This window comes from Anabrus simplex, chromosome 3, assembly GCF_040414725.1.
Source record: "Anabrus simplex isolate iqAnaSimp1 chromosome 3, ASM4041472v1, whole genome shotgun sequence".
NCBI lineage: Eukaryota > Metazoa > Arthropoda > Insecta > Orthoptera > Tettigoniidae > Anabrus > Anabrus simplex.
Genome location: NC_090267.1, coordinates 462,645,430 through 462,660,323, shown reverse-complemented (window position 1 = coordinate 462,660,323; position 14,894 = coordinate 462,645,430). Strand labels below are relative to the sequence as shown.

At 41.6% G+C, this 14,894-nt stretch overlaps 1 protein-coding gene across 3 annotated transcripts in view; it reads right to left on the bottom strand.

Moving 5' to 3' along the window:
• Positions 1–14,894, bottom strand: part of LOC136867437 (uncharacterized) — a 273,943-nt gene that overhangs the window by 85,604 nt on the left and 173,445 nt on the right. For all 3 annotated transcript variants that reach the window (XM_068227089.1, XM_067144642.2, XM_067144641.2), the window contains exon 3: positions 1,294–1,444. In XM_068227089.1, the coding sequence (XP_068083190.1) occupies positions 1,294–1,444 (151 nt within the window). The remainder of the gene's footprint in view (positions 1–1,293; positions 1,445–14,894) is intronic.

Below are 14,894 nucleotides of genomic sequence, written 5' to 3'. Positions count from 1 at the left end.
GCCGCCCCACGATTGTGTATTCCTAATTAATTAATTTAAGTAATTTTAAGAGTCCAGACTACCACAGCTAAGTAAATGAGATTTAACAAATTAAATGAGTGGTGGTAGCACTCAGGTGTTCAGTTCAGTAAAAATTTCCTTGTTTTCAGCCACAAGCAGTTTAAAAATGTGGCAAAGATTATAACAGAAAAGGTACAATGTTCATGGTTGTTTTCCTTTTCTCTCTTTTCGTTATTATTACACATGGTCAGTGTATTTTGTTATTATTTTAGAGTGGGGTGCTTCCCAAATGAATTTAAACATGAGTTAAATGTTTGACAGACACCTTAACGTCAATGTTAATTGGACGGATTAATAAATCAATTAATTAATTACTGAATTTATTGTGAGATGACATTTTCAAGGTATTATAAATCATTCATTCAAATGAGACTATATTTCTGACCAGTGTTTAAATGTGGTCACGTCATCGCCATGGAGACAGTGGTTCGATGTAATTCAGAACACTAAAATTTAATCGACCTGCAGTTGAGAATTTATTAAGGCAGATAATGAATTTATTGTAATGCAGATCTTTTAATTGTTTTAAGTTTAGTTTCATTTCACATTATTTCATTTTACACCAGTTTACTTTCATTTACATTTTGCAAATTTTGTTCAATAAACCATTTTATTCATTTCAGTTTTAATTCAGTCTTTGGGTACCGTTATTTAATAGTTTAGTTTACCCCATCTTTCATTTCCTCACCCCCGATCGACGTGTGGCCCATCAACCCGAGGAATCGAAGGACGCACCACCCTTGAGGAAGAAGAGTCTACATGCGGCGGTGGGTATTTTTTTTAAATGTCATTATTTTCAGGAGCAGCCGGCGCACGTATCAAGAAAGAAGACCGCCGCATTTGGGTGCCTTTAAAAAGGGCACAGTAGTGACTGATTGATTTTATAATCAGCATAAATTCCTGCGATATAAATAAAGATATCTAACCTACCAATTTATGGTCCTTTTTTTCTCTCTAAATTGTCCGCTCTTCAACGAATTCATGCCTCCCATAATTTTTTTGAGAAGGTTTTAGAAACGGTAGCTTCCCGACAGCTACGATATATTTATGCCATCTTATTTTCAGGTTATACAGGAATAATACTTACGATGATGTCCAAACAGAAAATTTAGGGAAACGGTGAAAGAACTGTTCGTCGGTGTGTTGAATATTTTGCATCCTATATATACGAAAAATCCCGCAACATTTATGATAAGGTGACTACACTACAATAACAGTTCGTTGGTTACTAACCGAAATAACATCCTGAGGGTACGGGAAATCACAGAGCAGCTCAGCGTCGTGTCTTCCCACCAGACGAAAGCGTCCTGTCCCCAGACGCACGCGCGGGTTGTTCGTAGGGACGTACCACCAGTCGGTTCGTCGCCAGTCATCGTAGTAACGGCTAAAAAAAGAATACACATTTTTAATTTTTTAAAAGTTAAACATTATAATGTTTACATTACATTTTCCACTGTAATCTTGTGGGATTCGTACAATGTTTGATTAAAAGTCTGTACGACTACCACTGCTGCTTTAAAAGGTGGCTGAGAGTTCGAGATATCTTACCTGCAGACATAACGCGGTAAGGGAGCGTATTGACTGGAATGTGGAATGATTGATTGTTGCCACATCAGTAAGTAATCGGTCAGGGCCAATTTCATTACGTACAGGTTGAATGAGGGGTCCCTCATGCTAGTTGCAAGATGTTCCACCTCCAACGCATGCATGATTTTCTTTCACTATTACTAAATGTTTTCATTCCTCCCCTGAAGTGGGGAGGCGGGTCTCCTAGACGGTGCTGCCATCTCTGAGACCAGGAAACTTTTTTATCGGAGAATGGGATGTACTGAGAAGATGAAAGGGTTGGCGGCCGAGGCCTATGCTAGGAACTGCCCCGGCATTCCCCTTAGTGCAGGAGAATGGAAAACCACTGAAAACCATTTTCAGGACAGCCGACGGTGGGGAACAGCACCCCTGCGTCTCCCGAATACAGAGGAGTGAAGCCATGGTAAATCCGTAGCCACTCCTCCCCTACTCGGTTGGCCGGTCATCGTGCAGAGCTGTCAGAACACTTGTGGGCCGCGACACACTCTGCATCCGCCAACCTGTCTGTTATCTGTATTCATACATACTCCACTATCTTTTGTTGATAGTTCTTAGATTCTCCATCTGAAGCATTCACACGGTTTTTCTTACTTGCAACCAGGGAATAATGTATTCTCTACTCCCTGCATGTAACGAACAATTGCTGACTGCACAATCCCGGAACCATGCTTATGATACAGTACATTTGTATTGGTCTGCACACTTCCTGGGCAGTGAAGAAACACCATCCATTGGTCTAACTCGTCACGGGTGTTGAACAGAGAACCTATCGAAGGAGCTAGGATGGAGGATGTTTTGTGACAGCCATTCGTCCACATTCTTTATGATCTTTTCTTGTGCGGCAGCTTTCCCTTATTGGTCTACCCACGTCCTGGCTAGTGACAAAAAGATCATTGGTCTAACGCAGAGGCTAGCCCAGTGCGGCCGGGCTGGCGTGACGTAAGTGCGGGCAGCTTACGTAGCAAGCATACGTCATGGTGAAACGAGAGAGCGAACACACTTTGGAGGCAAGGGAGGAACCACTGTCGTTCGATTGTGATAATGAAGCTCTCCTCTACTACTCAGCGAAGTGCTGATTGGGATACATTGTTTAAAATAAAACTGACCCTTTCAAAATATTCCAGTCTGATTTATACTGCGCTCGATATAAACAGTCAGTTTTATTTTTTAATATTTATTCACTCAAAGAAAACTGACACGTTATAATTCTTGTGTTACAATCTACAAAAGTACAGGGTTTATGAGTACAAGCTACAAGTTACAATTCCTTGGATGGGAATGACAGTATATTCATTTTAAAAAGAGTAAAAGTCATGTTATTCATTAAGCAAAAAGTAATATAATTATATAATGCACCAATGATTTTGCACAATGTTGTAGAGTTGTGTGGCCTTTCCTGTTCACTGAATTTCTAAAAACAGTATTTTAAATTTAACAGGCGTCCGGTGATAATAGCTAGCCTCTAAATTGGGAGAGGGAGTTTCATTACGACTGAGGACATAGATATTTACTATTCAAGATTAAAGTACAACAACAACTACGTAAATGTACATACCAAATAGATATACAGTATGCCTTCATATAAATAACGTCACTGATTTAATTCCCGGTAAGCATGATTGCATTGCTGGCGAGTTTATCAGATAATTTAAACCCAAAACAACCATATAGCCACAGCTTATCCACCTTAACTCCGTATTATATTAGAAACTGTTTTTAACCTACCTCTTAAATTGTGATAGTGAACATTGTAATTCCTTACGTACATTATAAAAATATTTGAGGTTTTAGACCTAACTCTTTATTCTATCCAGTCAAAAAGCATAAACTGCAGTTAAGATAAATAACTTAATTTTTGCAATATAGGCTGAAAATGACGTGGATTTTGCCCTCTTTCTTTCATTTTTTTCTGCCTCCATTTGAAACTCGGGTGCCGCCGCAGTGATCGAGAGTGACTGGGAGAAGTCCACCCAATCTTGACGGCCTGTGACGTAGCCAGGTCACTGTGGTTGAATAGCATACGCTGCGCTCATGGCTTGCCAGTCTGCCCACTTACAGTGCCGGGCGCCCGCGGGACGGAATGCCCAGCGTGAGCACCTCTGGTCTAACACGTCAGCGTTGTTTGTCAGAGAGCCTCTCACTGTATTTAACTCTGAAGTGACGTGATATACCATTAAATTTCACCCAATGGCACTGATAGTACCGTAGGAAATAATCTGTAGAGGATGATGTACGATCATTGGTTATACAAGTTACAACAATATCTCGTATTTCCCATTGCTGTTCATCTCCATTATTCTCCTTAAGACTGGTCACGCCTCCCAGCCACATATGGATATACAGTCCATCAGTACAATACATTATACTGTAGAAGTGCGTAAATACGTCATGAAAACATAACATTCCTACAACGCGGTAGGGTAAGGTTCAATTTCCTTTACGGATAACCATAAGAAAATTAGCACAACGAACGTTGTGCTGATGGACTACATATCCAAAGAGGTATGACCAATCTTAAGGAAAATAATGGATAGGAAGAGTATTGGGAGATACGAGGTTTTTCTCTTAACACCGATGATATACTTCTTTGCGCGGGTTGGTGGGTGTCTGGCATTCAAAATGAACCATTGAAATGAAATTGCGTATCGCTTTTAGTGCCGGAAGTGTCCGAGGGTAAGTTCGGCTCGCCAGATGCAGGTCTTTTGATTTGACTCCTGTAGACGACCTGCGCGTCGTGATGAGGATGAAATGATGATGAAGACGACACACACACCCAGCCCCCGCGCCAGAGAAAATAACCAAATAAAGTTAAAATTCCCGACCCTGTCGGGAATCGAACCCGGGACCCCTGTGAACAAAGGCCAGCACGATAACCATTCAGCTATGGAGCCGGACAATGAACCATTGCCTACGTGATACACAAGGCCTCGAAATGAGCTTACGTTCTGGGTATAAATAGTGGACGCATTGAATTCACAATCTCGCCGCTAAATGTCTCTTAACTGAGATGTAATTTGTGGGAGTTTTCATTGGCGAAGTAGGAAGCATAACTAATTTACTACTCTTATATTAATGAAGGCCAGTTAATATGGCGAATTGATGCGTCCGAAGTTGTGTATCAGACATTGGCAAGTAGGTAGGATGTGTTAAATAACTATGTTTCCTGCAGATGCTGTTCTGAGAGAGAAATGGTGTTTTAAAATTTCCAGAGAGGGGTGGAAGCAAAGATCAAAATGTTCGCCTAGTCATTTTGTAAGGTCTTAAGTTTGCATTTTCAAGAATTTCCAAAATGCCATTCATTGTCCTTATTCCATAATTATTGCAAGTTGACGGCAAATTGCACTTCCATCGCAATTTGCCGTCAACCACTCTTCAATGTATAATAGGCCCTTCGTTGTGGCTGGTCACGACTCTGGAATTCACTTCCAGCTGCTGTCAGGAACTCTAAGACAATATCAAAATTCAGTACTACATGCAGATTGAATACTGCTGATTGTTTTGTGTGATGGGGGACGTATGATAGATCGTGTGATTGTGGTAGGTTGGCTAGCAACACTGGCATTCTGTAGAGGTCAAGCCCACTGTAGTTCGTTAGAATATTAGGTTAATATTAATGTTATAGTGTAAATGTACATAATAATTAGCCTTTAGATCACCGTTTATTGCCACATTTATGTTTTCCGTTACTTTATTATGTGGGCCGATGACCTCGATGTTAGGCCCCTTTAAACAACAAACACAAACAACTTTATTATGTATTGTGCTCTGTTTACGCATTGGCTTATACTTTTCTGTTTAATAATTTATTTCTTTTCCATTATTATTTTTTCTCTTTCTTTTTAATTTGATGCTCCGGATTTCTATTCTAATGTTTGTTGAGATTTGCTTTCTTACTTCATTATAGTCCCGGGTTCCATTCCCGGCCGGGTCGGGGATTTTAACCTTTATTGGTTAATTCCAAAGGCCCGGGGGCTGGATGTTTGTGCTGTCCCCAACATCCCTGCAACTCACACTATCCTCCATCACAATAGCACGTAGTTACCTACACATGGCAGATGCAGCCCACCCTCGTCAGAGGGTCTGCCTTACAAGGGCTGCACTCGGCTAGAAATAGCCACACGAAATTATTATTATATTCCATTATATGTTCTATAAATCTGTTATTTAGCTTAGTTACCTTTCATTTTATAATATAATAGTACGTGGCTAAACGGTTAGCACGCTGGCCTTTGGTCACAGGGGTCCCGGGTTCGATTACCAGCAGGGTCGGGAATTTTAACCATCATTGGTTAATTTCGCTGGCACGGGGGCTGGGTGTATGTGTCGTCTTCATCATCATTTCATCCTCATCACGACGCGCAGATCGCCTAAGGGAGTCAAATCAAAAGACCTGCACCTGGCGAACCGAACATGTCCTCGAACACTCCCGACACTAAAAGCCGTACGCCATTTCATTTCATTTAATTTCTTCTAAATGTGAATTATCCTGTGTTTTATGTGGTCAAGTGGAAGAGAGGATCACAAGTCCCAACTTCGCCACTGCTGAACTAAAAAATAAATAAATAAATAAATAAATAAATAAATAAATAAATAAACACGATTTCAGTATAAGCACAGCAAATAAAATTCTGTTACCGAGTGTCTTCGGTGTTTATTGACTATCTGACTCATGAATAGAAAAGCGCAAGTAGTTGAGAACATCAATTTCCTAGACTTTCTACATCACAGGCTAAAAGGTAAATAGCAAGGAGGCAGTGGCGGCTGAAGTTCGCTGTAATTTAATTTACGCTGAGGCGTTGAGGGAACCTTATTCACCGGCCGAGTTGGCCGTGCGGTTAGGGACGTGCAGCTGTGAGCTTGCATTCGGGAGATAGTGGATTCGAACCCCACTGTCGGAAGCCCTGAAGATGGGTTTCCGTGGTTTCCCACTTTCACACCAGGCTGTGTCTTAATGAAGACCACGGCCGCTTCCTTCACACTCCTAGCCCTTTCCTATCCCATCGTCGCCACTTGATAAAAAACGTATTATACTGCTACCATTATTCCCATCTCAAATTTCCCAAATCAAATATTGGAACCGGGCTGATTGGCTCGGACGGTTGAGGCGCTGGTCTTCGGACCCCAACTTGGCAGGTTCGATCCTGGCTCAGTCCGATGATATTTGAAAGTGCTCAAATACGTCAGCCTCGTTTCGGTAGATTTGCTGGCACGTAAAGGAACTCCTGCGGGACTAAATTCCGACACCGCAGCGTGTCTCCGAAGACCGTAAAAGTATTTGGTGGGACGTAAAGCAAATAACATTATTATTCAAATGTCGGAGACATGTTTGTGGACGTCATAGGTAAACTATCGCAACTGGGCTTGCGAGGTGTCCCGTATTATACGGGATTATCCGTATTTGAAGGTCAGATGTACTGTCCAATTTGAACAGCATACGGGAGGCCTTTTTCTTGCTTTACGTCGCACTGACACAGATAGTTTTTATGGCGACGATGGAATAGGAAAGGGCTAGGAGTGGGAAGGAAACGACCATGGCCTTAATTAAGGTGCAGCCCCAGCATCTGCCTGGTGTGAAGTGGGAAACCACGGAAAACCATCTTCAGGGCTGCCGACAGTGAGGTTCGAACCCACTATCTCCCGAATGCGAACTGTTATCTACGTGATCCAAACCACGCAGCCAGTTGTTTGGTTTTCCCACTCACTTCTGCCATGGTTAAAATGATCTATTTACAGTAGCATTTAGCGATCCTGCATTTCAGTTCATTATTTTTCACCTAGTGATTCTGCACTATGTTCGGAACGCGTACCTTAGTCGGGGAGCGAACCGCCGGTGCCGAGCCCAAGCGCGGGGCTGCGCTGTGGTGGGGTGAGAGGCAGAGAGTTCATACTAGTGTTGTTATAACGTGCGATTAAGGGAGATTCAGCATAACTAAAAAGTGAAAAAAATAAGGGTTTAAACTTTTTTGCAGAAAATGGAACAGCAAAATACTGTAATCAAGTTTGTGCCTACAATGTACTTATAGTACAGTAAATTATATCGGACTGTTTTCTTGAACAAATGTCGTTATGTAGTGTGGACATCTTCTGTCTCTTATTGGAATTTCAAACATCTGGCAACCCTAATTATGTGGTATTTCACTAATTTTACAGGAGAGCAGAAAGACGCTGCTGGGTCTCATATTTTGCTACTTTTCAGGTAAGTCAAATAGACAGCTATTACCACAGTAAACTATCGTAATGGCCAACACGATAAGGAGTGTGACGTATGACATAAGGTTCACCTGTTTTATGGTCACTTTCCATTATCTATCGCTGGGTCCTCCTTGTCACTTAGCTTATCTTCATTTCTGCGCAACATACGCTTACAACAGTGTACCGATACAACACGACTAAGACAAGTCACATGCGATCGACGTTTTTTCGATAACAGTACGATAATTAACCTCTTAAGTACAGTTTTGTAGACTTTGAGAAAGATTTCGACATGGGAAGCTCCTAGAACAATGGAATTCTCTTATAACTCCACAAAATCTCAGGCAATCATAATTGGATCACGAAAATTACTGAGCTGCTCAAACAATGTTGCGATCCCGCCTATCCTACTGAATGGTAACATTATTCCCTACAGTAAAATGGTTACAAATCTCGGCGTAATTATGAATGAAACACTTGGTTGGCCTGATCACACGAAAGAAATGCGTTAAAAGATTTTTGAAGTGTTTCACCCTCTTAAACGGCAGAGGGATGTATTTCCATTTGAGCTACAGGCCAAACTAGACACTCATTCTCCCTATTCTTGATTATTGTGCCGTTGTTTTAATTGACATGACGAGAGAAGGAACACTTAAACTTCAACGAGCACTGAATTCCTACCTGCGATTTATTTACAATATCGGGGACAATGCTCATATCAGGCTCTCTCATGGCTGAAGCGTCGGCAGCTACACATTTTAACGATAGTGTTTTGATTGTTAGCTGAAAGTCAGCCACTGTATATTTCTTATAAACTCACCTTTTATCATCATTTCATAAATTAAATACACGTTCCAGATCCTTTCTTTCTATTCCAGTGCACCGCACAAATAAAATTATTAGATCATTTGTGGTGACCGACGCCAGATTATGGAATTCCCTGCCAGCTCAGGTCAGAGAAACTAGCTCTTTACCAAGATTTAAGGTCACCTGCCGAGATTACCTGCTGAGGACAGCTGACTGAATGGTTGAAGTATGAATGTGTGCGTGCCTGAGGATTAGTCATTTTAATACTATTTGATATTAATGATTTTTAATATTAATTTAGTTAGTAATTTTTTTACATTTATTTTCAATTCTATTAATTTATGTAGTTTTAACTATTTTAAGTATCTCAGTATTTTATTTAATATTTTGATTGATATGTGTTTAAGTGTAAGAGAGGGCCTCGAGCCCTAACTTCGCCACTATAAAAAAAGGCAGTAATAAATAATTAAAAAGATAAATAATATAAATTCTAAAAGTGTCTGGCATGGATGACAAAGATGTAAGAATTATTGCTAATCTGTTTTTGGAATCAAAAAGCTAAAGTACTAATAGAGAACCAATCATCAGAAGAATTTTACATTTATAAAGGGGTTCCCCAAGGATGCATCTTGCCTCCGTTATTGTTTAATATCTACTCAAAGAAGTTGTTCAGAGAAGCTCAGGAAGGTGTAGAGGATGGCATTGATATAAATGGGGTAATTATTAACAACTTCAGAAATGCTGAAGGCGCAGTACTACTCACTGATAGTGTAAAAGGACTGCAAAGCATAGTTGATCGAGTATTAAGTGTCAGTGAAAGATATGGAATGCATCCTAACACACTGAAAAAAAAAGTTGGTTATTACTCTTATTAGTAACAGTTGGTACAAATAAAATCCTACTTGCGACAATGGGAAACAACTGCTAAGAGCAGAGAGGACCTATTATTTATGCTGTTCACTAAACAAGAGATGCAACCAATATCAAGAAATAATAATCCGAATTGAGAAAGCACGACCAGCATTTCTATCTGATGAAGAGAGTATTTTGTAACTGGAACTTGAAATCTTCATCATAGAACCCGAGTCATTAAGTATTATGTCTTCTCCGCGTTGTAGTACGGTGCGGAGGCTAGGCCACCCACGGCCGTGATAACTGAACGGTTAAATGCCTTTGAGCTCTGGTGTTATGCTTATAATATCTCGGTTGCATCACGTAACGAACAACGTGGTTATGCAGCGCGTGAGTAAATTATTAGAAGCAACAAATACCGTCAAAGAAAAGAATCTAGCATAATTTGACCGCATTATGCGTAGCGAGAAATACCACCTCTAACAACTCATAATTCAAGGAAAAATAAAAGGAAGAAGAGGCTCTAGGCGACGGCGCATTTCTGGTTGGAAAAACTTCGTCATTGGTCCAATTCATCATCAGTTGATTTATTTAGAACAGTTGTTAGTATGAAGGCCTGGACGAGATTGACCACGAACGTCCATTGATGATATGACACATCGAGAATAGTAAGTCCAGATTTGTGAAGTGGAAATGGGAAGATAAAACCACAACAAAACCACGGCCCTGTTCGGCACGAGTTATGACAGACAGGCATCACCAAGAATTGAAGAAAGGGGTACGAAACATGTTTATGATATCTTGCGATACCACTACCCAATCCTGCAGCTAGCACCATGTCTGTGCAACGGGAGATACGAGGACTGGGTTTGAAAGCTTGGGCACGCGTAGTAACAGCTCATTTCACCGTTGAATGCTAAGAACCGCCTTCGATGGTGTGAAGAGCGCCGCTAATGGTCCGTGGACGACTGGAAATGCGTGATTTGCAGTGATGAATTCTGCTGGTCCATGTGGCAGTTGGGTTTGGGTGTGGTAAATGCAAGGCGAAAGATACATGTTAGCCTGTACAGTGCCCACACTCAAATGTGGTGACAGTCCTTTCATAGCTCTAGAGAGTACATTAACATTTTAATTTCTACTCACGTGCTGGTACGTTTCGGGATTTTTACCTCAGTTGATATACACTTGTAAATACGATCTCTTCCACTGAGCGAGTGGCTGAGCGGGAGATAGTGCGTTCGAACACTACTATCGGGAGCCTTGAAGTTGGTTTTCCGTGGTTTCCCATTTTCACACAAAACAAATGCTGGGGCTGTTCGTTAATCAAATCCACGGTCTAGAATCCCGCGACTTCAGGTGATATTTTCAATATGACCAACATGCAGTGACAGAAAGGACATCAGCGCTTAAAATCTTCGGCCAGTTCCTAAGCATTAGACTCGGTAACTCAGACGGCAACGTGCTGGTTTTCTGAGCCCAAGGTACCGGATTTGATACTCACTCAGACAGGTGCACCAACTGTGTGCTATTAGATTCACCTGCACGTAAAACATGTCTACTGGGACAAAATTCCGGCACCTCAGTGTCTTCGATAATCGTAAAAGCAGTTGGTCGGGCGTTAACCAAATAACATTTGTATTGAAAGGCCTGAAATAGGCCTGGATGCACGATCGGTCTCACATGAACGTGAAAATGTGACCTTGAGGAAGAATCAGACAGTAGCCACTAGATATACGTCAAAGTAGGCTAACAACCGATTTTTTTACTCGACCTTCTTCGGATGTTTGAATAATAACCGGTTTCTGCTTATGTTATAAAAAAAAAGCAGGCGCACTTCTCTATACACGGAAACATGCTCAATGCACAAACATCTAAAAGAAATTTCATTTTTCAACACAATATCAATGGCTAAACAGAATTTCAAGGGATGTCTGGACAGGGTTTTTGAAATTACACGCCTGTCTATTCACAGAAGTAGGAGGATGTGAACAATCAGCCTCGCTTTTGTGTACACAGGGCGGAAGTTAAGATGACCTTCCTCCATCCCTCTCAACAACGTAAACTTGTTTGCCTCCACCCGCGCTTACGAAATAGTGACCGTGTCGGTCTTTAGCTGTTGTCAGACAATTTCCTAGTCAAGTCCTGACCGGTCTGAGCAACTCAAAAGGTAGAGCGCTGGTCTTCTGAGGCCAACTTGTGAGGTTTGATCCTGGCTCAGTCCAGTGGTATTTGAAGGTGTTCGAATACGTCAGCCTCCTGTCGGTAGATTTACTTGCACGTAAAAGAACTCTTGGGGGTCAAATTCTCGCACCTCGGCATCTCCGAAAACCGTAAAAGTAGTTAGTAGGACGTAAAACCAACTATTATTATTATTATTAGTAGTAGTAGTGGTAGTATCATTTAAGTCTTGGGATTGGTGAAGGTGCTGTGATGTCAAACAAAATAAAAACAACCTACTCCGTGAACAATAAATTGAACATAATAGATCGCGTGAAGAATGGAATGTCGAATTTGTGTATTTTAGGTATCGTGTCTTTCATAAAATTGTGCTTCCTCGCAGCCCAGTATTTTTCTCAATCTCATGTCGCTTTATTTGTTATTTTCCATTTACTGCGGTTAGGCTATAACGCGGGGTAAATCATCCCTGACAACAACGTTAAATCTACCTTCTAATGTAATGTCTGCCTTTCTTTCTTTCTTAATCTGCTTACCCTCCAGGGTTGGTTTTTCCCTTGGACTCAGCGAGGGATCCACCTCTAGCGCCTCAAGGGCAACGTCCTGGATCGTGAGACATTGGGTCGGGGATACAACTGGGGAGAATGACCAGTACCTCGCTCAAGCGGCCTCACCTGCTATGCTGAACAGGGGCCGTGTGGAGTGAAGGGAAGATTGGAAGGGATATACAACGAAGAGGGAAGGAAGCGGCCGTGGCCTTAAGTTAGGTACCATCCCGGCATTTGCCTGGAGGAGAAGTGGGAAACCACGGAAAACCACTTCCAGGATGGCTGAGGTGGGAATCGAAACCCCCTCTACTCATTTGACCTCCCGAGGCTGAGTGGACTCTGTTCCAGCCCTTGTATCACTTTTCAAATTTCATGGTAGAGTCGGGAATCGAACCCGGGCCTCCGGGGGTGGCAGCTAATCACACTAACCACTACACCACAGAGGCGGACAGTGTCCTTCTTGATTTCAATTTTGTTCAGTTTCTTCTACTTACTTGCGTGACACTTTCATTTTTCTTAACCGACCTTGCGTTGAAAACCCTCGCTCTCTTCCGACCCCGGAAGACATTACGCCTATGGAGTGTTCCTCTCTCACACCCCTCGTGCCCCTTTCTTTTATTTTCCAATACCTCCATTCCTAGAAGTATTGGAAATCTTTCATTTTAATCACCTGTTAGTGTTAAGAGGGGGAAATTATTAATTTAATTTTCCCAATACACTTATTACCATCACCATAACTGAAAATAACTTGTACAATAACGAAGGAATGGAGACTGAAAATTACAAAACTTACATGTAATTAACATAGAATTAGACATGGACTAAAAAAGGTTAACGATAAAGAGCCTACCGACGCCTTTGACGGTCCTGGCAGAAGGATGCTACGCTTCTCTTGAATGGAAAAACGCAGCTATATTTCAAACAAACTAGAACTTAAAAACTTCGTAAAACTTGGGTTCATGAAAGAATACTGCAATTTCTTTGGTCATGTTACGCGACAAGGTGGAGTGGCGGTGGGGTGGTGGTGATTATTGTTGCTTTGTATTTATACAGAGGTGTGAATGTTATTAGACTCAACACTATTTTTTTCATTATTTTCGTTGTGGCATTACTCATTACTGCCTGCCCAGAAAAAATGAACTTAAAACGTTTTGTGCTGGGATGGGGCTCCTTTATTTGGTACTAGAAATCACTCAGCCGACAACATAGGCAGCCCGCACACCATGCACGCATTGCTCTTTGCCAATGCAACTCTGCCACTAACGTGTTGAGGAGTGGGAAATCAGGGTAGGACTCCATACTTACGTAAACCAAACAAATATGAAGCTGGTTAAACTTGTTGTCTTATAGTCATCATCATCATCATCATCATCTGTTTACCCTCCAGGTTCGGCTTTTCCCTCGGACTCAGCGAGGGATCCCACCTCTACCGCCTCAAGGGCAGTGTCCTGGAGCTTCAGACTCTTGGTCGGGGGATACAACTGGGGAGTATGACCAGTACCTCGCCCAGGCGGCCTCACCTGCTATGGTGAACAGGGGCCTTGTAGGGGGATGGGAAGATTGGAAGGGATAGGCAAGGATGAGGGAAGGAAGCGGCCGTGGCCTTAAGTTAGGTACCATCCCGGCATTCGCCTGGAGGTGAAGTGGGAAACCACGGAAAACCACTTCGAGGATGGCTGAGGTGGGAATCGAACTCACCTCTACTCAGTTGACCTCCCGAGGCTGAGTGGACCCCGTTCCAGCCCTCGTACCACTTTTCAAATTTCGTGGCAGAGCCGGGAATCGAACCCGGACCTCCGGGGGTGGCAGCTAATCACGCTAACCACTACACCACAGAGGCGGACTGTCTTATAGTCAATAAAAGAAAATATCGCACGGAAGTATCGGGCATGTGGTTAAGTAATAAAAATTAAACAACATTGACTGATTCTTGGCCGAGATTTTTGTTGAACGGGTTTTATCACGTTTTCGATTAGGAGTTAGTCGCCATAATACCTATCTGTGTCGGTGCGACGTAAAGCAACTAGCAGAAAAAAAAGTTAGTCACTGCGTATTTCCTGGTGCTTAAACTGTTTTATTATCAGCTCCCTCCGCGAACCAGTGGAAGAGTGTCTAGTTTATAATCTCAAGATCGCGGATTCGATCGAAGCTGAGGAAGTCTATTTTTGAAAGATGGCGAAAAATGTTGCCACTTCATGCCATAGTTGTTAAAGATATTTGTTGGCGCAGTCAGTGTCATTCGAGAAAATTAAATTAACTCAGCCATAGTATTCTTCCAGTGGAATTCCACTTTCATTGCTAGATAACTGATTATTATTATTATTATTATTATTATTATTATTATTATTATTATTATTATTATTATTATTATTATTATTATTACATCGTTATGCCCTACTCAGGAGCACGGTTGAATTTGCTTGAGTGATGTGTTGGCTTTCTTTTCCTCCCAAAATCTCTTCATCCTCTCGCTGGGCTTCTTCCTTCATTCTTCTGTCCAAGTTATAGTAGCTCTGGTGTTGGGTTTATTATTATTATTATTATTATTATTATTATTATTATTATTATTATTATTATTATTATTATTATTATACGCTTACGGCGTTTAGAGACCACAATAAGCAACATTTACACATTTTTAGAAGCTTTCCTTGCAGCCCGGTGTCATTGCGT